Source organism: Gnatocerus cornutus, chromosome 6 (assembly GCF_029298725.1).
Source record: "Gnatocerus cornutus isolate USDA-ARS CGAHR chromosome 6, icGnaCorn1.1, whole genome shotgun sequence".
In the NCBI taxonomy this organism is placed as follows: Eukaryota; Metazoa; Arthropoda; class Insecta; order Coleoptera; family Tenebrionidae; genus Gnatocerus; species Gnatocerus cornutus.
Window position 1 is genome coordinate 14,755,744 of NC_142238.1, and position 23,610 is coordinate 14,779,353.

General features: G+C 32.5%; 1 protein-coding gene across 4 annotated transcripts in view; it reads right to left on the reverse strand.

Annotated features, from left to right (window-relative positions):
• The window catches only part of mAChR-B (muscarinic acetylcholine receptor), a 36,703-nt gene that overhangs the window by 9,912 nt on the left and 3,181 nt on the right, over window positions 1-23,610 (reverse strand). For all 4 annotated transcript variants that reach the window (XM_088038673.1, XM_088038672.1, XM_088038669.1 and 1 more), the window contains exon 2: window positions 19,692-19,852. In XM_088038673.1, the coding sequence (XP_087894799.1) occupies window positions 19,692-19,786 (95 nt within the window). In that variant the 5' untranslated portion in view covers window positions 19,787-19,852. The remainder of the gene's footprint in view (window positions 1-19,691; window positions 19,853-23,610) is intronic.

Below are 23,610 nucleotides of genomic sequence, written 5' to 3' on the forward strand. Positions count from 1 at the left end.
CACTGCGAGGGTGCTCCATATATAGGGATCGAGTTATATATAGCGGCTATTAATGGAAAGTGTGACGTCCGAAATATTCGAATTTAACTGTAATTCAAAAATTCAACAGGCTGATTCGGGAGCGATACGTGCAATCAAGTCGAGGAATTGGAGGTGGATTTCTCCAACGAAGAGGATAAATTGGGGTGGATGGAGAGCACCATTATTCATCTAATACGATGAGAAAATATCCGAAATAGAAATTTCACGTTAAGTACGTACGATGAATACTTTCAATAGTCAAATCATTTTTTTATCACATTTTGAAATTTTTGACCTCGCCCAAAAAAAATATTAAAATCCGCGTTTGTTGTTCCATAATTTTGAAATTTGGTACAGTTAATAATTAAGTTAGAAGTAGCTACCTCTACAAATTTTATTGCTGTGACACCAACTTTACCAAAAATACCATTTTTTTCATAGATTTTTGAAACTTTCGAGCTCAACCTCAAAATAAAAATTTCTAAAATCAGAGTTTGTTGTTCCACAATTTTGAAATTTGGTACAATTAACAAATGAGTTAAGAGTAGCTTCATCTCCAAATTTCATCGCTGTGAGACCAACACAACTAAAGATACAACTTTTTTCATCACATTTTAAAACTTTTGAGCTTGCCCAAAAAAAATATTCTAAAATCTGCGTTTGTTGTTCCATAATTTTGAAATTTGGTACAGTTAATAATTAAGTCAGGAGTAGCTACCTCTACAAATTTTATTGCTGTGGCACCAACTTTACCAAAAATACAATTTTTTTCATAGAATTTTGAAACTTTCGAGCTCGACCTCAAAATAAAAATTTCTAAAATCAGAGTTTGTTGTTCCACAATTTTGAAATTTGGTACAATTAACAAATGAGTTAAGAGTAGCTTCATCTCCAAATTTCATCGCTGTGAGACCAACACAACTAAAGATACAATTTTTTTCATCACATTTTGAAACTTTTGAGCTCGCCCAAAAAAAATATTCTAAAATCTGCGTTTGTTGTTCCATAATTTTGAAATTTGGTACAGTAAATAACTAAGTCAGGAGTAGCTACCTCTACAAATTTTATTGCTGTGGCACCAACTTTACCAAAAATACAATTTTTTTCATAGAATTTTGAAACTTTCGAGCTCGACCTCAAAATAAAAATTTTTAAAATCCGAGTCTGTTGATCCACAGTTTTGAAATTTATTAAATGAGTTAAGAGTTAGCTTAAGAGCTACCTCTCCAAATTTCAACGCTGTGAGGCCAACACAACCAAAAATATAATTTTTTTAATAGAATTTTAATAAAACTTTTTTAATTGCTCTAAAAAAAATTCTAAAATCCAAGTTAGTTGTACCAAAATTTTGAAATAATCAAAAATAATCAAAAAAAGCAAAAAATAAAAATTACGATCTACAATTCTATGAATATAAAAATGAAAAATAATAAATAACGTTAACGTTAAAATAGTTAACAAAAATTGTAATCCATTTTTTATTTTTCAACGAAGAGGATGAATTGGGGTGAATGGAGAGCACCATTATTTATCTAATACGATGAGAAAATATCCGCAATATAAAGCACGATAAATAATTTCAATATTCAAAATCATCAGTGACTGTGTAATCTGACGTAAGAAGATTACCATAAAACCCGAAACTGCGCATTGTAAGCTACTTCTTTTCTAAAACCAATTTGTAACTTTGAGAATCCTTAAAGGTGCCTCCTGGCTCAAGCTCGTCCTCTGCTTCTCCCAATAAAATCCAGTTTTCAGTACCCTAGCAAACCCCATTTCTGTTTATTCATGGAGTGGATGGTCGTCTTGTTAATCTGGCTTTGTGTGCGACGATACTAGAAAGTTGTAAAACACGCGCCGGCTAAAAATCTCCTCAAACGAGAAATCGCTTTATCTCGAAAATGTTGAAACGAGAGACGAAATGACGGCTCTTTGGACATGCGAATCATCTTTTATAGAACGCGAGGGACTTGTTCAATGTGCCATAATGCTTTACAGATTTAAGCCGACCTTAGAAATCTGGATTATGATGGATTTAGTGTCTTGACGTTGCACACGAATGGGACAAAATGTGTGCGAAAAATTTCGGATTGGGAAAATGAATATGTCGGAAACGGAAATGGCGACAAATAAGACGCGAGATTCTATCATGACGGAGGATCAAGACGGATTGGGAATTAGGGATATTTTAAGTTAACAGCCTCGAAGAATTCAGATTTAAACATGCGAAGTGTTAAGAAATATCGGCCATTTCACGATAAAGTTATGGAAAACTCAGTGAAATCTATTTTCGTACAAGGCTACACGTTTGTAATTGATTGACTACTTTATAAAGGGAAAACATTTCGGTGCAGATTTTTCCACATTTATTGTAACAGTGAATTCTAATTAATTCTATAAACGATCCGTCTTTGAATGTCTAAACCTCCCAATCAATTTGTTTCACCAGATACATTTTGTTATTGGTAAAGCCCAGATTTCCATTTCCATGCGTAAACCTCTCTCTATAATTTACATTCTGATTTGTAAGCGCACTGCCGCACATTTCAAACAAACAGCTCGAGCACTCAAAATGTAATCAATTATTATTTAAAATGAAAACTAAATTGATTATATTTTGCAAACCCAACATTGGACGGAAATCGGAACATGTCCTCGACCATCAAATGTCTCGATTTAGGAAATAACATGTTTCCTACCAAAACCGCGTAATGAATGCCAGTTATTGCGTCTATTTTCGGAAATGTCAAACCAAAATTTCATCACTAATCACAAACATTGCATATTTTTAAAACAAATCCTCTTTAACCAACATCCTTTCTGCCAAAAAAAAAAGATTCTTGAAACCGCAAGTAATTTAAATTCTATTTGAAGACGTCTAACAAAAAGTCCAAACCTTTCTCGAGGCGTATAAAGCAGCACCTTTTATATTTTACTGTGGTCCCATTCAGAGAGCGAGGTAGCGATATAAAATATAAATGAAGGTGGATGAGAGATATTCTCTCCACACCACAGCTCTATCGCAATCTGTAACACTGAAATATGCACCAGTGCATCAATTCGTGGAACTCTTATTGACTCGTGGGTTGTTGCTGGAAGTTTCATTCTAATTTACGCTGGAACTTTAGTAAAGTTTAATTACCTTGAGAAAGATGCGGTATTACGGTCGCGAAAAATAAAGAGAAACACAGAAAGGAAAATTGGCTTTTTGTACGTCTGGATATTATACAAATTTCATCGAAAGTCTTACGCTTGCTAATAAGAACATTTTCAAATGTTTGAATAGGGGAGAATCATTGAATTCTTTTGAAAAAAGTCTTAAACTGCTTTCTTTCTTTTTAACATAAAAAAACCTCAGATTTAGGGCTTATATTTTCACGTTTACTTTTAGTTTTTTTTTCTTTTATTCGTTTGGGTTCTTTAACATTTTTTCTTTATCACGACCTTCAGTTTCTAGATTACACGCCTTAAAATTCTATCCCATTTATTCCATTTTTCGTAGAATTATTTGGAATTTTTCTGTTCATGAAATCTGTGGGATTCTCTGTATTTGTCTCTGCAACCCTTCCAGATTCTCTCAAAATTTAGATTTTTCTACTCTCTGGAATTCTATACAAATTTCGAAAACAATTGGAATCCTGTGATTTTTAACTTTTTTATTTTCCAATTTTTTGTTACTAAATTTGAAATTGCTTAGATACCTATATTCCTCTGATTTCTTGGAATATATTTGTATCTACTGAATTAGATTTTCCTTAGCATTCTGCAGAGTTTTTTTGCGATTTTTTATATTTTTGGGATTCCTCACGTTTGTTCTTTTTTAGAATTTGGATTTTTTAACATTTGCTAAAACTTTTTAGGACCCTGTGGGATTATCTGGATTTCTCAAAGATTTAGCCTTGTTATCTTTTTTCAGAATTAAGTTATAGGAGTAAAAATTTCAAAGACTTTTTGCAGGTTTTTCTAGGATTTTCTAAAATTTCTTTTAGAGATCCTGTCAGATTTTGTGGAATTCCGTAAGTTTCTGAGGAATTTTTTTAAATTTTTCAGGGTTTTTGGAAATATTTAAATTTGTATTTATTATCCTTTAAGATTTGTCAAAATTCTTAAGGAATTTAAAGATTTTTTCTTCTGGAAAATTAACGCATTCTAAAGTTTAGTATCTTTTAAGATTCGCTAAAATTCATCTTCTTTTTTCCCTTAAAAAAGAAATACTTTTTTAGTATTCTCTGGAACTTTTGTGGAAATATCTCAGAATTTTTACGTTTTCTTTGGATTATTCAAAAGTCTCTAAAACTGTTGGAAACATTTTTAGTTTTTTAATGCACTAGAATTCTCTAGCATTAAGCATTTTTTAAAAGTCTGGGATTTTGTTGGATTTTCTAAAACTCCGTAAGCTGCTTTAGGTCTTTTAAAGTTCTGTAGATTGGAAATCTCTAAATTTTTATTTAGGATCCTTCAAAATTCGCCAAAAATTTCCCATTTTTTTCCCAAAAAATTTAAGGTTTTTTTAACATCCTTCATGAATCTCTAAAATTGTTGAAAATATTTTTGGTTCTCAGATTCTCTGGACTTCTATCTATAAGCTTTTCCAGGATCTTCAAAAATTCTTTAAAATAATTCCTTCTTTAATTTCTTTTTCTTTAATTCCTTCTTTAATTTCTTTCTTCTTTTAATTCTTTAATATAATTTAAAATGAATTCCATTTTAAAATGTTTTAATTTTTTTTATGTTGTAAAGATCCATTCTTAAATATTTCAAATATCAACAGTTTAATTTTCTATTTTTTTCACAATTTTTAAATCTTTTAAATGTTCATGTTCAGCTAATCTTTCTGATATTCTTAATTCTTTAGCTTTCAAGATTATTTTATTATGTTCGTTAAATCTTTGAAATCCTTCAGTTTCACCCAATTTTTTGGATTCCCTAGAATTTCTTAAATTTCTTAGATGTCTAAATTTTGATTTGAGGCTTTGCAGATATGTTTCTCAATGTATTTTAATATGTGATAAAAATTGAGTTTTATTTTACATTGCTTAAAGAGGGAGGGTTACAATTATTTCATGTACGATTATGAAATTGTATTCGACACGCCACACGAGAGGTTGATCGATAAACATTTTTCATTCCTTCGGGAGTTGAAACAAATGACTGCGGATGGGAAAGAAGGGTATAAATTTAAAGATAGGGGATTGGAAGTGTTTGAGATTTATAAAGTGGAGTAAGTTACGAAAATATGGATCGGGGTTAGATGCGAGGCACGTTTGAGATTACTTCGGTGGTAATAAATGTCAAAATGACACTAGCTAGGTATTTACAGAAGCGGAAAAATTGCGTTTTTTATTAGTTTGGGATTAAATTTTTAACTCGGAGCCCCAAAACGAAACTACAGAAGTTACCAGAACAGCGTCTTCTCCCACCGACATCCGGATAAAGCAACCATCTGTTGCGGTTTTAATTAAGTCGAGTGTTATTCAGTGCAAAGGCAATTTGCACGAAATCACACCAATCAAAAGACAAACAAGTCAAGAATCAATGCACCGATGAAACATCAGCTGTCACTTAGATGGCGGCTACATTCTCGCATGAAACATGAAACATAACAAAGGCCTGGCAGGTACATTCAAGTGGATTATATTCCAAATCAATTACAACACTCGCAACAATAACGCTACACCCAAAAATCGATGCGAACGATCCAATTTTCCTCGGGCAATTTGTTGCAAAGTGAAAAACAGACAATGAGCGGTGAATAAGTAAAAGAAGAGAGACGGAGATTACGGAAGCGGGATTAAAGTTTGATAGTGAAAAGGACGAATCTTCGAGTGTAAATAGAAGGAAAAATTTAAACGCGAAATGGCACGGATGCCAACAGACGACGGGAGAAGACCCTAAATTATTCAGGGCTTCAATTGATTTTCGGCGCGTGGCTGAAATCGTGCTGGTTTAACCCGAAAGCAATTAAATCCGAGTTGCGCCACAAGATAAACGGATGCCGGTTAAGAAAACTCAAAGGTGAGGAAGTCGCGTGTGGAGAAAGAAACTAAAAAAAATATTCAAATTGTCCAGTTTGTAAACACTCTTTAGGCAATGTAAAATAAAACTGCATATTTTTTATTTTTATAACTTATTAAAATAAATTTAAAAAAGTATCTGCAAAGCCTCAAATCAAAATTAAGAGACATCTAAAGGCCCAATTTCATGTTGACTTGCAGCATTGCAAATCAGAGTTGCGCCTTAGCAACTGCGTCAACGCAATTTTGCGCCACTGACTTAAACTCGGGTCTTCAGACATTTGAAAAATTTCAGAAAATTTAAAAAATTTGGTGAAACTTTAGGATTTGAAAGATTCAGCAAACATAATAAAATAATCTTAAAAACTAAAAAATTAAGAAGGTCAAAAAGATTAGCAGAAAATGAACAATTAAAAGATTTAAAAATTGTGAAAAAAATGTAAAAAGAATGGATTTTTAAAACATAAAAAAATTTAAACATTTAAAAATGGAATTCATGAACATCAATAAAGAAAAATGGAAAAAGAAAGAAAATTTGAAGTATCTTGAAAAGAATTATTTTAAAGAATTTTTGAAGATTCTGGAAAAGCTCATAGAAGTCCAGAGAATCTGACAGTGTTCCTGAGAACCAAAAATATTTCTAACAATCTTAGAGACTTATGGAGAATGTATAAGAAATCTTAAATCTTTAGGAGAAAAAAGGCAAAATTTTGGCGAATTTTGAAGGATCCTAAACAAATTTAATTTTTTTACAGAATCATAAAGAATCTAAAAAATACTACAGATTTTTGGAAGACCTAAAACAGCCTACAGAGTTTTAGAGAATCCAACAAAATTCCCAAGAATTTTATAAAATGCTTAATTCTAGAGAATTGTTGTGCATGAAAATCATAAAAAACTAAAAAATTTAGACTTTTGGATCATGCAGAAAAAATTCTGAAATAATTCTACAAAGTTCCAGAGAATGCTAAAAAAGTATTAATTTGTTTGGGAAAAAAAGAAGAGAATTTTAGCGAATCTTAAAGGATATTAAACAAATTTAGAATGCGTTAATTCTCCAGAAGAAAAAATTCTTTTAAATTTCTTAAGAATTTTGACAAATTTAGACATTTCCAAAAGTACTAAAACGCTTATAGATAGAAGTCCAGAGAATCTGCCAGTTTTCTTGAGAACCAAAAATATTTCCAACAATCTTAGCTCAAAAGTAAAAGTAAAAGTAAAAGGGAGAATTTTGGCAAATTTAAAAAAATACTAAATACATTAATTTTTTTTTAAGAATCTTAGAAAATCTAAAAAAAATGCTACAGATTCTTGGACCAATCTATAGAACTTTAAAAGACCTAAAGCAGCTTTAGAGTTTTAGAGAATCCAACAGAATCCCAGAGACTTTTAAAAATTGCTTAATTCTAGAGAATTCTAGTGCATGAGAACATTAAAAAACTAAAAATGTCTCCAACAGTTTTAGAGACTTATGGATAATAAAAAAAACCTAAAAATTTTGAGATATTTCCACAAAAGTTCCAGAGAACGCTAAAAAAGTATTAATTTTTTAGGGAAAAAAAGAAGGAGAATTTTAGCGAATCGTAAAGGATCCTACTAAACAAATTTAGAATTCGTTAATTATAATTAATAATAGAATCTCTGAAAGTTCAGAATAGAATCACGCAATCCTGTGGAATTCAAGCGCATCGCAGGAAATTTTAGAAAATCCTAGAAAAACTTCTTTCCCTCCGAAGTCATTTGTTTCAACTCCCGAAGGAATGAAAAATGTTTATTGATCAACCTCTCATGTGGCGTGTCGAATACAATTTCATAATCGTACACGATTAAAAAAAATCCATTTTGCATATCTGCAACCGCAGCGGCAATTTTCCAAATGTAGTTCTTAGATGATAACAAACCTCTTCTTCCCCCGTGCTAATAATGTGAACAGTGTTCATTTGTAGCAGCGAATTCACATTGTGTGTGAATTCGCTTTTCCAGCTTCTCAGTTTGGTTGAGAACTATTGTATGTGTTGTCGTATATCTTCATCTGGCACCGGCATTGTGTCTGATCTCTATTGTCAACCACCGTTCACCCCCTTCGTGATACAGAATAATGTGAATAAGTATCCGTGAGCAGACCCGAAAAAATATTTTTTTATGTATAATGGAGGTTAAATGATGACGGAATACTAACGTTGAGTTTATGCAAATTAGGGGCTGCAAGGACGGGGGTGGTCAAGTAAAACGCGGGGGAGGCTGACCAATAATAAATTAATATTCTCAATTGAGTTTTCTGGGACAAACAAGATTCCAATTCAACTTTAATACAAAATCATGCCAATTATTTCCACATGCTTTTCCCCAGTAGTTCAATTAATAACGAATCTCTGTGTGTTCACCACTCATGAATAATTCATTCTTTGAAAAAAACGTACACTTTATAACCAACGCACACCAAACGTGAATGCAATTATCGATTAGTGCATTAATGAAAATCACACCACTTTCCACATTCATGATTTCCCTTCACTTTCTTATTTTCTTTCATCGTGCTCACGTATCTCTCCTGATTTTAATCAGCTTGCAATCGTGTCCGTCCCATTCATTTTTAACCGCTTTGGAGTTGAATGACACAGGAATACTGACGTAATGTGATGGATTTGACTCCGGCGGCGAATTTGTGGGCGGATTTTGGTGGCGGTATAATGAAAAAATCATTTGGGAATAAATGTGCGGTTTTAGGAAGTGTGAAGAGGAGCTTTGGGGTTGCGGTGAAAATGTTGCACGAGCGCAAATAGAGACATGTTTTATTGATACATTTACATGCCGAAATGGAGAGGGTTCTCTGCATGCACTACATTTTTATGGCTTTTCAGAAACTAGCAATTTCGAATACATACAATATTTCCATTCTAGTTTTCAATAATTTATGGAAATGATAAAATCCCACACAAATGTACTAAAAATAGTACTGAATTACCAAAATCCAATATTCAACTACCGCGAGTTTACAAAAAGTTTTGTTGAACATCGAGTTTCATGCACAAATGAGGTAATTTTTAATTGCTAGCTAAACCAAACTAGAAGCCAAATGAAAACAAACGAAAAGAGATTGTTGGTTTAAAGTTAATAATTACACCAAACCTCATTTTTTTTGTAGAGGACTTTTTATTAGCGCCAGATTTAAAATGCGGCTTTGTGATTGGTCGTTCTGCAGAACGAGTTACACAATGCTAAATTTTTAAATTATTCACAAAATATAAAAATACCTCTCAATGTAGAAATTATCAATTTCTTTTTATTTTCTTGCATAAAGTAAAATTCTAGTTGAATTTGAAATTATAAAATGACATGAGAAATTGTCCATTTAAGCGCCAATCTCGCTAACTGTCATTTTTAGAATGCTTCGTTTTCACCAACTTTAGTAACTTTTGTTTTGTGACAAGATGTCAACCGCAATTCCTACAGAATGTCAAACAAGAACTGTCACATTTGTCAAATTGTCACACAATTGTACGAGCATCCACAATAAATTTGCTTTTGTTATTTTCACTGCACACTAAAAACTATTTTTCTTGCAGAGAATTTTATGTAAGCGCCAAATTTAAAACTCGGTTCTGTGATTGGTCGTTTCAATTCTTTTAATATTGGTCATTTGTCCGATAGATCTCAAATTTGGCCAGTAAATAGATTTCGAGCTCCTCTTTTGACTGATGTATAATTCAATGCTATTAAACGTCGTTTTTATTCTGAAAACATTGATTGAAAATCACCCTGAAATGATGTTTCCAAAACAGTTTTTGGCCGATACCTCGTTTATTTATTAAGAAAGCTCTACAAATTTGGGTCTCATTTTACGCAGAATTTCATGCTGAATTCAAAAACATAATAATTTTTGAATTTTTGTCAATAAATAACCGAGTTATGGCCGTTTTAAATTTCGGGTTGTCGCCAGAGAGCCAAATTTTTGACGGTTCAAAACAATTCGTGCTCGATATCTCGGAAACTATTTCAGATATTGAGATGCGGTTTGCGCCATCGTTTTTCTCACAATTTTTTACCTAAGAAACATATCTTTGATTTTTCTACTGTCGAAATTTGCATATTTTCGCGAAAATTCATGACTAAAACTATGGCCAAACTTTTGATATCGATATCTCGCTTATTTTTAGAGTAAACTTAGGTTATTTTACATCAGTGTACGCAGAATTTTACGCAGATTCCAAATCTAAGATTTAAATTCAGATCTGACAACAAATAACCGAGTTATCGTCGATCAAAATTTTGGAAAGTTGATTTTAATTTTTTCTCACTTTTCGTAATTTTTAAAGTTAAATATCTCGGAAACTATTTGAGATATTGAGATGTGGTTTGCGCCATCGTTTTTCTCGGCTCATTTTACGTTATAAAATGTTCTCAAAAGCCCAAAATTCGATAGTCGATTTTTCGCGAAAAAAAAATTGCGACTCAAACGATTAAAATTTTTCATTTTTTTTTATTTTTGGCCATAACTCGTAAACTATTTGTCCGATAGATCACAAATTTAGCCAGTAGATAGATTTCGAGCTCCTCTTTTGACTGATGTATAATTCAATACTATTTAATGTCGTTTTTATTTTAAAAACATTGATTGAAAATCACCCTAAAATGATGTATCCAAAACAGCTTTTGGCCGATACCTCGTTTATTTATTAAGAAAACTCAACAAATTTTGGTCTCATTTTACGCAGAATTTCACGCTGAATTCAAAAACATGATAATTTTTTAATTTTTATCAATAAATAACCAAGTTATGGCCGTTTGAAATTTCTGGTTGTCGCCAGAGGGCCAAATTTTTGACGGTTCAAAACAATTCGTGCTCGATATCTCGGAAACTATGTCAGATATTGAGATGTGGTTTGCGCCATCGTTTTTCTCACATTTTTTTACCTAAGAAACAGTTCTTTGATTTTTCTACAGTCGAAATTTGCATATTTTTGCGAAAATTCAAGACTAAAACTATGGCCAAACTTTTGATATCGATATATCGCTTATTTTTAGAGTAAACTTAGGTTATTATACATCAGTGTACGCAGAATTTTACGCAGATTCCAAATCTAAGATTTAAATTCAGATCCGACAACAAATAACCGAGTTATCGTCGATCAAAATTTTGGAAAGTTGATTTTAATTTTTTCTCATTTTTCGTAATTTTTAAAGTTAAATATGTCGGAAACTATTTGAGATATTGAGATGCGGTTTGCGCCATCGTTTTTCTCGGCTCATTTTACGTTAGAAAATGTTCTCAAAAGCCCAAAAATCGATAGTCGATTTTTCGCGAAAAAAAAATTGCGACTCAAACGATTAAAATTTTTCATTTTTTTTTATTTTTGGCCATAACTCGTAAACTATTTGTCCGATAGATCTCAAATTTGGCCAGTAGATGGATTTCGAGCTCCTCTTTTGACTGATGTATAATATAATGCTATTAAACGTCGTTTTTATTTTGAAAACATTGATTGAAAATCACCCTGAAATGATGTTTCCAAAACAGTTTTTGGCCGATACCTCGTTTATTTATTAAGAAAACTCAACAAATTTGGGTCTCATTTTACGCAGAATTTCACGCTGAATTCAAAAACATGATAATTTTTGAAATTTTGTTAACAAATAACCGAGTTATGGCCGTTTGAAATTTCGGGTTGTCGCCAGAGGGCCAAATTTTTGACGGTTCAAAACAATTCGTGCTCGATATCTCGGAAACTATTTCAGATATTAAGATGCGGTTTGCGCCATCGTTTTTCTCACATTTGTGTACCTAAGAAACAGTTCTTTGATTTTTCTACAGTCGAAATTTGCATATTTTTGCGAAAATTCATGACTAAAACTATGGCCAAACTTTTGATATCGATATATCGCTTATTTTTAGAGTAAACTGAGGTTATTATACATCAGTGTACGCAGAATTTTACGCAGATTCCAAATCTAAGATTTAAATTCAGATCCGACAACAAATAACCGAGTTATCGTCGATCAAAATTTTGGAAAGTTGATTTTAATTTTTTCTCATTTTTCGTAATTTTTAAAGTTAAATATCTCGGAAACTATTTGAGATATTGAGATGCGGTTTGCGCCATCGTTTTTCTCGGCTCATTTTACGTGAGAACATGTTCTCAAAAGCCCAAAATTCGATAGTCGATTTTTCGCGAAAAAAAAATTGCGACTCAAACGATTAAAATTTTTCATTTTTTTTTGTTTTGGCCATGACTTCTAAACTATTTGTCCGATAGATCTCAAATTTGGCAAGTAGATAGATTTCGAGCTCCTCTTTTGACTGATGTATAATATAATGCTATTAAACGTCGTTTTTATTTTGAAAACATTGATTGAAAATCACCCTGAAATGATGTTTCCAAAACAGTTTTTGGGCGATACCTCGTTTATTTATTAAGAAAACTCAACAAATTTGGGTCTCATTTTACGCAGAATTTCACGCTGAATTCAAAAACATGATAATTTTTAAAATTTGTTAACAAATAACCGAGTTATGGCCGTTTGAAATTTCGGGTTGTCGCCAGAGGGCCAAATTTTTGACGGTTCAAAACAATTCGTGCTCGATATCTCGGAAACTATTTCATATATTAAGATGCGGTTTGCGCCATCGTTTTTCTCACAATTTTTTTCCTAAGAAACATTTCTTTGATTTTTTTACAGTCGGAATTTGCAAATTTTCGAAAAATTTATGACTAAAACTATGGCCAAACTTTTGATATCGATATCTCGCTTCTTTTTAGAGTAAACTTAGGTTATTATAAATCAGTGTACGCAGAATTTTACGCAGATTCCAAATCTGGAATTTAAATTCAGATCCGACAACAAATAACCGAGTTATCGTCGATCAAAATTTTGGAAAGTTGATTTTAATTTTTTTCTCATTTTTCGTAATTTTTAAAGTTAAATATCTCGGAAACTATTTGAGATATTGAGATGTGGTTTGCGCCATCGTTTTTCTCGGCTCATTTTACGTTAGAAAATGTTCTCAAAAGCCCAAAATTCGATAGTCGATTTTTCGTGAAAAAAAAATTGCGACTCAAACGATGAAAATTTTTAATTTTTTTTATTTTTGGCCATAACTCGTAAACTATTTGTCCGATGGATCTCAAATTTGGCCAGTAGATAGAATTCGAGCTCCTCTTTTGACTGATGTACAATTCAATGCTATTTAAAGTCGTTTTTATTTTGAAAACATTGATTGAAAATCACCTTAAAATGATGTATCCAAAACAGCTTTTGGCCGATACCTCGTTTATTTACTAAGAAAACTCAACAAATTTGGGTCTCATTTTACGCAGAATTTCATGCTGAATTCAAAAACATGATAATTTTTTAATTTTTATCAATAAATAACCGAGTTATGGCCGTTTGAAATTTCTGGTTGTCGCCAGAGGGCCAAATTTTTGACGGTTTAAAACAATTCGTGCTCGATATCTCGGAAACTATTTCAGATATTGAGATGCGGTTTGCGCCATCGTTTTTCTCACATTTTTTTACCTAAGAAACAGTTCTTTGATTTTTCTACAGTCGAAATTTGCATATTTTTGCGAAAATTCATGACTAAAACTATGGCCAAACTTTTGATATCGATATATCGCTTATTTTTAGAGTAAACTTAGGTTATTATACATCAGTGTACGCAGAATTTTACGCAGATTCCAAATCTAAGATTTAAATTCAGATCCGACAACAAATAACCGAGTTATCGTCGATCAAAATTTTGGAAAGTTGATTTTAATTTTTTCTCATTTCTGAAATGATGTTTCCAAAACAGTTTTTGGCCGATACCTCGTTTATTTATTAAGAAAACTCAACAAATTTGGGTCTCATTTTACGCAGAATTTCACGCTGAATTCAAAAACATGATAATTTTTAAAATTTGTTAACAAATAACCGAGTTATGGCCGTTTGAAATTTCGGGTTGTCGCCAGAGGGCCAAATTTTTGACGGTTCAAAACAATTCGTGCTCGATATCTCGGAAACTATTTCAGATATTAAGATGCGGTTTGCGCCATCGTTTTTCTCACAATTTTTTCCTAAGAAACAGTTGTTTGATTTTTCTACAGTCGGAATTTGCAAATTTTCGAAAAAATTTATGACTAAAACTATGCCAAATTTTTGATATCGATATCTCGCTAATTTTTTAGAGTAAACTTAAGTTATTATACATCAGTGTACGCAGAGTTTTCCGCCGATTCCAAATCTGGGATTTAAATTCAAATCCGACAACAAATAACTGATGTATGGCCGATTAAAGTTTTAGAAATTTGATTTTCATTTTTTTTCTCATTTTTCGTAATTTTATCTAAAATTTTTCAAAAATTTCGTCAGTTTTTCTCTGATATTTTAGCAAAAACTGACTCTTCCGGCGACTTTTTAAGTTCGTGAGAAAGCCAATTTAATTACCTTCTCAGTGATGTATTATAAAGTTTTATTATTTTGCAAGTGTTTAAGTAAAACTGGAAAATTTAAAATCAGAAACCATCTTTACTTTTGAAATGACTTTTTGCTGCTCCAGCACAAATTTCGCCCAAAATGTGTTGCCAGTGTTATCATTTGAAAAAGGATCTTTTCTATCAAAGCCGCCGATTCATACTGTTTGCTGTACCGAGAAAATATTAATATTGAACGGTTGGAAAACCTCTCCGCTTAAAAAAATATTGTCATCATTTTAGTCCTCCTCGACCAAACATCTTAAAGTCAACTCCAGTCCCATCAGCGACATGTTAACAGTGCAAACAAGATCAGATTTACATCGCCTCTTCAAAAATTTTTCTCGACTTAAATTCCCGCAAACATCTCGAGGTCGCATCTCAATAAAAAGAAATCTCAAAGACATCGATTTTGGATAAAATCGTCTACCCTCATAAAAACATTACTCTTCTTGGTACCTCGATATTGATTGAGTTGAGTGAATGACTTTGGTGACACCACCTTTTTGCAACATTTAGCGGATAAAATCTTCTGGGTAAAATTTCATAATTTAGCAACCTTAACGACACGTGTGCGGTTGGAAAACCTGTCTTATCTTCGCCGCCTGCGACTTAACGATGCCATCAAATCGAAAGTGTGCAAGTTGATCGCGAGGCTTTACGAGACGAGATTTTATTTGTTAGGAATTTAAATCTGGTCTTGAATCTACCTTTAAACGATAAATTCTGAAGTTGAATGCGTTTACCACGTGCTTACAAACTTAATTAAGCCATCAGGTAATTTATAGCGGACTATAATCCTCTCATTATGTAAGATTCCAAGAAAAACGAAGATGGAAATGGGAAAAACAAATATGTTGGAAGTCAGTGAAAAGGAACGCGGAAATATTTCATTAAAGTGAACAAGTTTGAGGCAGGTACATCAGAAACAGTATTAGAATGTCGGATGGGAAAGATGGAATGTATATCTAAAGTTTAAATTTGTTTGGCAACAACGTCGAAAACTCCAGAAATTAACAGACACTGCAACCGGGCACCTTTATGCAAGTTTTGAATTAGCGGCTCCTATTTGCATAGCTACAATGGGGATAAGTGGGGGAATTATAATGGGGACGTCACATTTAACTGAAGAAAATGAAAGCAAGGGGAAGGAAGGAATGTTTGGCTTAGTTACAATCAAAGACAATTAAATTCAACGCATTCATGACTTACATTTACCCTGTGCCTCCACCATATTTTTATCCCAACTTAATGTTAATTCGCCTCGAATGCCATTAAAACCGCACTTTTTATTACCTACACGAAAACGTTATTGAAGTGTAATGTTACGGAAGTAATAAATTCGCCTTTTTACATTTTCGCACTGCGTTTACCACCATAAATAATTCCTTAAAGTGTCTACAAAGCCTTCAGAGTTTTTCATAAACGTGTCAACTTGCAACTTTGATTTATTGTGGATTTTATTACACATTTATTAGAAAAATTGGAACTAATTCGAAAAGTGTTTAGACCTCTTCAACAAGTAGAAACTGTTTCTTCGATTTGCTCATTCTACTTCCATTGTTGGAGCTATAACGATTGTTCAAGATTCGCTGCTTTTGAATCGTAATGAATCGAAATTCAGACATAAGCGAGAAGCAAATAAAAGACACGAACGCAAACAAAGCGTCTGGTTTGACGTGTAAAGGGAAAGAGAGAGGTGGTTGTAACAAAACGACAGTCGGTTCCGTTGGCACAAGAAGGTATTTTTGTAGTGAAATTAGCTACAAATGGGAATAAGGTTCGTTTTCAAAGTGGTGTTAGCAAAAAAAAAACAATCATCATTATTTCCCATTCAATTTCCCCCCAACTCTATTGAAACCCAGCATTTATATATCTAAACACGCTTTGATCCATCTCTATAAATTCTCTGCTTTCATGCCCATAATCTCCGGCTAATCAAAATAAAAATCCCCCGACTACCATAACATGTCCTCCAGCTCTCCTTTCACATCGTCGTGGATCAATTTCTCCTGAATTGACGTTTAGCCGATTAATTGCGGAAATACGTAAAAGGATGTGTTTACTTTCGGACTAGAACCCACATATTTAGCATTAAATTGGCTCGATTTACATCACAACGCTCCAACGACGAGATTTCGAATCGCCATCGCGACCGTTTTACCCGAAACAAGCCATTTACACCGTAAAGCAATTAAAAGTGGAGCAAGCTTTCATTTGGCTATTAAGCACTCCAAAACAATTTGCGTTTCGAAAAGCCATTTAATGCGAAATGCGACGAGCTTTATCGTGTCTGTTTTTTCTTTCATCGTTGGATTTTTGGATCTTCCTTTATAAATAAATAGAGTGATTAATTGACTTTGGTGAAAAAATCAATGAGTCTTAATTGGAACAGGTGGCATTCAGCGTGTAGACCTTGACATGGATGCGTGGTACGGCCGATGGAACATATAATATGGATCGGCATTGGTGCCATGCTGGTTCAGGAAAGGTTCCACCGACTGGAATAATTCGGTTTTTCCACCAGGCGGGTTATTTCCCTTTTATATTTTCCAATAAATGCATGGAAAACAGGTGAACTAAGAAGCGGGATTAAGAGTTGGAATGCGAAGGAGGGGCGAACCAGATGCGGAGTAAAAACAAACGAAAAAGGGTTGTTAGTTTAAACTAAAAAAGTACATTTGTCAACAAATACTGGTTTGCTCAATCAGGTCCAGATTGTTTTATTAGAATTTTGAACTTTCGTACAGTTAATAAATAAAGTTAAGTGCAGTAACCTCTCCAAATTTTATCGCTGTAGCACGAACACGACGAAAAATACATTTTTTTTTAACATGAATCTTTTGAGCTCGTTCTAAAAATAAAAATTTCTAAAATCTGAGCCTGTTGTACCAGACTTTTAAAAGTTGCCACAGTGAGTAAATAAGTCAAAAGTAGCAACATGCTCAAATTTAATTTTTGTGGCATCAACACAACCAAAGATATTTTTTTATCGATTTTTGAAACTTTTGTGCCCGTTCTTAAAATAAAAAATTCTAAAATCCGAATCTGTTGCACCAGAATATTGAAATTTGCTACAGTTAATAAATGAATCAAGAATAGAAACATCCCCAAATTTCAAAGTTATGGCACCAACACAACTAAAAATACAATTTTTTTTAAAGAATTTTGAAACTTTTGTGCTCGTTCTAAAAATTAAAATTTCTAAAATTTGAGTCTGATGTACCAGACTTTTGAAATTTTCTACAGTTAATAAATAAGTCAAAAGTCGCAACATTTCCAAATTTTATCGCTGTGGCACCAACACAACCAAAAATACATTTTTTTAATAAAATTTTAAACTCGTTCTTCTATAAATAAAAATTTCTAAAATTCGAGTCTGTTGTACCAGATTTTTAAAATTTGCTACAGTTAATAATTATGTGAAAAATAACAACATTCTTAAATTGCATCGATGTGGCACCAACACAATCAAACATACAATTTTTTTTCAGCAAATTTTGACATTTTTGAGCTCGTCGTTAAAATAAAAATTTCTAAAATCCGAGTGTGTTGTATCACACTTTTGAAATTTGGTACACTTAATAAATAAGTAAAAAGTAGCAATTTGTCCAAATTTCATCGTTATGGCATCAACACAACCAAAAATACATTTTTTTATAGAATTTTGAAACTCTTTGTGTTCTTCCTAAAAATAAAAATTTCTAACATCCCAGTCTGTGGTACCAGAATTTTGAGATTCGGTAAAGTTATCAAACAAGCTAAGTGTAGCAACCTCTTCAAATTTCATCGTTGTGGCACCAATACAACCAAAGATACAATTTTTTTATATATTTTAGAAATGACCTTCCACTGCTCCAGAACAAATTTCGTCCAAAATTTATTGACTGGTGTTCCTTTCATTTGGTTTCTATTTTTAAAATTAAAAACAAAAAAATTATAAAATGCAAGAAAAAAGCAGAAAATAAAATTTACGATCTATAATTCTATGAATATAAAAGTGAGAGTAAAATATTAAAAAAATCATAAATAATAAAACGTAAAAATAAGTCACGTAGACGTAATTGTAGATGCGTAACATCCATTTTTTCATACAAAAAAATCAAACAAAACGACAAAATTTGTAATTAATTTCACCTGTGGTTGTCCTCGCATTACAAATGAATAAAGTAAAACATTTATATTCTCTTTTTATTATTGTTATCAGATCTCGATAACGTTTATACCGACTCTCGGGCGGGTCCAATATAATTTTACTCGATTAATAAAATTTCAATCAGCTAAAAAAACGAAAGTAAATATGTAATTTACATTAAGCTCAACTGTTTTTAATATGTTGCGAGCATAACCAGATAGATTGTCTTTTAAAACAAAATTTTTCAACAAATCACAACCAATCGTAGTCAAATCGGATTGACCTAATTTTGCTCTACAGCAAACGTGAATATGTTTGGGCAATATGATTGCAGCTTAATAAAGTATAATTAAAATTCAAAATAGGATTAATTTTATTTTCAATTGGCGGATTATTTTCACGGTGGACTATGTGCTACTAATTAGACTTTTAACTTTAAGTCAGTACACAAAAAATGAGTCTGTAAAGCGCGTGTAATTCGACCTTTATAAGAGGAAGAGGTTTCAATCGGTTACAATGTAACTCGCACTTTGACCGATTTAACGCCTACACTTTATAAATGTCCAGAAATATCGAGCTCATCAAGTATCAATAAAGGTCAATCGAATTAGAGCGACAGAAGGTAAGTAAAAAATTCGCGGGGAACTAATTGGACATTGACTACACATGTTGGATATTCACGGAACAATAGCGAATTTTCCGCCCCAACTATTTTCTTCCGAGTGAATATTTAATGTTAAAGTTTGCGTAGAAATACGAGCTATTTGTTATTAAGCATGATTCGAAGTAATCGAGGGAATGATTACTTTTTAATAATATTTTAGTGATTACTGGAGGCAGCCGTAATTATTATTGATTAAACTCCCTAATCTAATGAAAAATTTAGATCGCATGCTTATTTACTCGGCGCTTAATTGACACACTCTATGGCTGATTTCTTTGATTGCTGCTAGTTTACGTAAATAGTGGTAGTAATTTTGTGGTCGAAAAATGGTGGATGCGCCGGGAATAAAATTACAAGTTTTTCATTTACTCTCTTCTTGAACCAAAAGCAATCGGAAAAGAACTCACCATTGTGCGATAAACTCAGGTCCGATGGTGAAGACCGGAGTAGTCCTGTTTGTTTCGGTTGTAATGAGGGAGGAAGGCTCCGTGGAGTTCTCCATATCGCCTCACCTACCCGGATCCGTTTTCATCTCTTTGACATGTTTATTAACGCTCCATGGAACGACCTGAAAGATGTTTGCGATTAATAATTTCGCAAATGAGGAAAGGCGACAACGTGACAATTCCCATCTCATTAAATAAAAATAATTGGATTTTGGTCTGATTTCACCTCTCCGACCCAATTAGGAGGTGCTTGCCAGCCACTTTAAGGTACATCGTAAAAACTACATAATGGGAACTCGTTTGTTAGAGAGTAATTCGACACGAGCTTTAACCTTAGAGAGCAGAGATCGAACGGAATTCGAGACGCCATTTTTTGGATTAATAATGAAAGTAACGGTGGACACTTTCACCTCTATAAAAAGTCACACTCTGGACCACAATCTAGTAAAAAACCCATGAAATTTTCTAATTGTGCACGATATGGTCCGTTGACGGCATTGCCGGTAAAACGCGCTTCTGTTTCAATTCTCTGAAAGAATTCCGGTTCGTTTGGTTCTGTCGAGTCCTTTGTCGCAACAAAAACCCGTAAACAAGTGTATAATAAAGAGCAACAGGGATTCCAAAGATGTGTTTTATTGAATAGGAAAGAGAGTTGGCAACAAAGCGACACCGTGTCAGTTATATATAAGACGCTTAAACTGATTGCTCATTGTTCTGGATGAAGATTGCTCAATTGGTATCCACATAGAGAGTGAATGCCGCTTTTGCATCAATGTCTGCTTGTGCGGCTTAATTAACTTAAACGTGATTAATATTACGTGACGTATTGTTGATGTTTGTCGGCTTATTTCGCATTGGGAAACACGGAAAAAGACATCAAAACAACAACAAAATTGGAAAAATAAAACGAAGTGTGAATAGTTTAATTCAATGACTTTATTGTTCATTTTTTTTACTCGCTCTGCACCCAATGCAGCTCTGAAAATCAATGAAAAGAGCAGAACTTGTATGTGGGGTATTCCATACCAAATCGACCACTTTAGACCCCGATTCTTTTTGATTTGATTCAAAGTTTTTCATCTTTTTCTAACATATGAAAAACAGTTTTCAGAATGTTTTCAAATTTTTGTTCTCCACCCAAAAAAGTTATGAATATTTCCAAGAAATAACTTTCATATTTTTAAATAGCCCTAACTCATTTCAAAAATTAACTTATTGGGACGTTTTTATTTTCAAAATTTTTGTTTTGAAATGTACTTTCTAGAAAAAAATTTAAAAAAATTTAAGAAGATAAATTAAGTAAAATTTTCCCTTTTTTGAGAAAAACCGTTATTTTCTCGAAGTTTGCCATTTTTTATTTGTTATTTTATTTTATTAAAAAAAACTTTAATTAATTCTGCAATTAGTCCCGCATATCTGAGAACGGGTCGATTTTTTTCTATTTTTCTTTAATTAATCGAAAAAAAATTTAATTTGAAAATTTTTTATTTTTATTTTTTTAAAGCTTTGTTTCTACAATAAAATAAATGCGATTAAACAATTTTACAGGATTGTTTACTTATTTATAGTTTCATTTTACAAATTTAATGAGTAGGACTTATGTTGGATATATGTAATTAACATTCAATGATTTTAAAAATAATGCACCAAATTATTTATTACTTTCTTCTCTGACGTTTAAATATTTTACATATAAATTTAAATCCTAGTTGTTATAGTTGTAGAATGAAACTATAAATTAAGTATTCAATCCTGTAAAATACAATTCTGTAAAATACAATCCTGTAAAATCGTTTAATTGCAATAATTATATTGTATAACTTAAAAAAAAATAAGAATTTTAAAATTTTTTTTTCAATGAAATAAAAAAAATTGTTCCACTCTGGGATATGCGGAAATAATCGCAGAATTAACTGAAGTTTTTTTAAGTAAATAAAAAATAACTTCGAGAAAATAACGTTTTTTTCTCAAAAAATATTGATAAATTAAATTTCAAAACAAAAAGTCCTAATAAGTCAATTTTGGAAAAGTTATAGCTATTGCAAAATATAAAAGCCATTTTTTGGAAATATTTATAACTTTTTTTGGGTTAGAAACAAAAAATTGAAAAATATCTGAGAATCTCTTTTTATAGAGCAGAAAAAGATAAAAAAAAATCAGCCAAATCAAAAAGGATCGGGGTCAAAAGTGGTCGATTTGATATGGAATACCCCATGTACATATTAGCTTCTGCGTGTTCTCCATTTTCTGTCCCAACATTTCGTGTCAATCAAACTAACTCTTTGCATGTCGTTGAGAATTGCAAATCAAGTGTTATAGCTCTCATCAAAAATTTTAATAATCACGATTTACATAGAAGCAAGGATATCCGACTTTTTATAAAAATGTAAATTTTAATTTTATAAAAATGTAAATAAATCGCCGACACGGGTGCTATCGATACGCTTTTTTCCCACCTTCTGAAAATAAATAAAAGAAGGAACGAATTCGAAAAAGTTTCAGACGTGATAAGTTCGTTTTCCGACGTGATATTTTATTCATATTTTCGAGAAAAAAACAACGAACTATAGGAGAAAATATTATTTGTTTTGACAGGCGTTGTTTTTTCAGTTGCGAGATTAAAACATTACATTGAGGCAGAATTGATGAGAACTTTGATACTAAAGGTTAGTACGGTGCGTGTCGATCAGATGATGATAAACCCAATTACTGCTTTAACGGTCCATGGGCATGGTAATGGAACTCCATGCAGGGGAAATCATTAAAATTACCCACAGAAATTTATAGAAAGTAGTTTTTTGATTGTTTTATGGTCGAACAGATCGGGGATTTTGTGATTTTTTTTCACTTAGTCGTCACGCAACTTTTCCATAATTTGTGATTTACATACTACGTTTGATTATGAATTTTCCAACACGAAAAATGGTGGATGCGCCGGGACGGGGTTAACTTCCAGCTCGTCTCCTTCCATAATCCTTTTCGTAACTCCACTTTTTCCAAATCTGTTGCATCTCCCCAAAGTTTAACCCCTTTTTCCCCCAATTCTGAAAGCCTTCCGATGTGATTCCGCAATCCGTCGACATTTAGAATTCCCAAATCGCATTAGTCTCCCTCAAAACGTAGAAAATCTGCATCGATGCAACAATTAGGTTGTCCTTTAATTAGTTTGAGTTGGTTCGAAGTAGGTGACGCTCCGATCTGATTGCTCATTTCCGCTTATGGCTGCTGTTTCCTTCGAATTATGAGCATGACTTGCGGTATTCTCTTCTTCATCCGTTTAGTTGAAGTTCACGTCAAGTCGCCGAACATCCGACTTAATAATTTAGGAATATTTACGTCCAATTTTGAATGAAACTGTGGTAATTTATTATTTAAAGGGAATAAAATTGCCTGTTGGAACTTTGGGTCAATTTTAATATCGCATATCCATCATCGATGTTTATTTTATTCCGAGAAGATGGAACGAAATATGTTTGCAAATCGAACGTGAAATGCAAATCTTGTATCGAAATTTTCATTTAATTTAACGTTATATCTATTTAGTGTTTGTTGGCGGTGACGTTACACTGACAGCTCTAACAAATGGCATTGTTAGCGACTATCGGGACAGACGTTTATAATATTAACGTCCACATTCATGGGGATATTCTATTCACTTACCACGAAAATTAATGCCAGAATCGACCGGAGACTTTTTGGGCCAAGTGTGACTGTAATTTTAGTTTATAGGTAAATTGCATGCACACTTTATGCTCCTGTAAATCAGATGACGATAAAACTTAGCGGAAATGGGTTTTGGTTATGGAAAAATTACCAGAGAATATTCAAAACGACCTTGACCGAGTCAAACAGCTTTTAACTACTTTTTTTAAGGAAAATT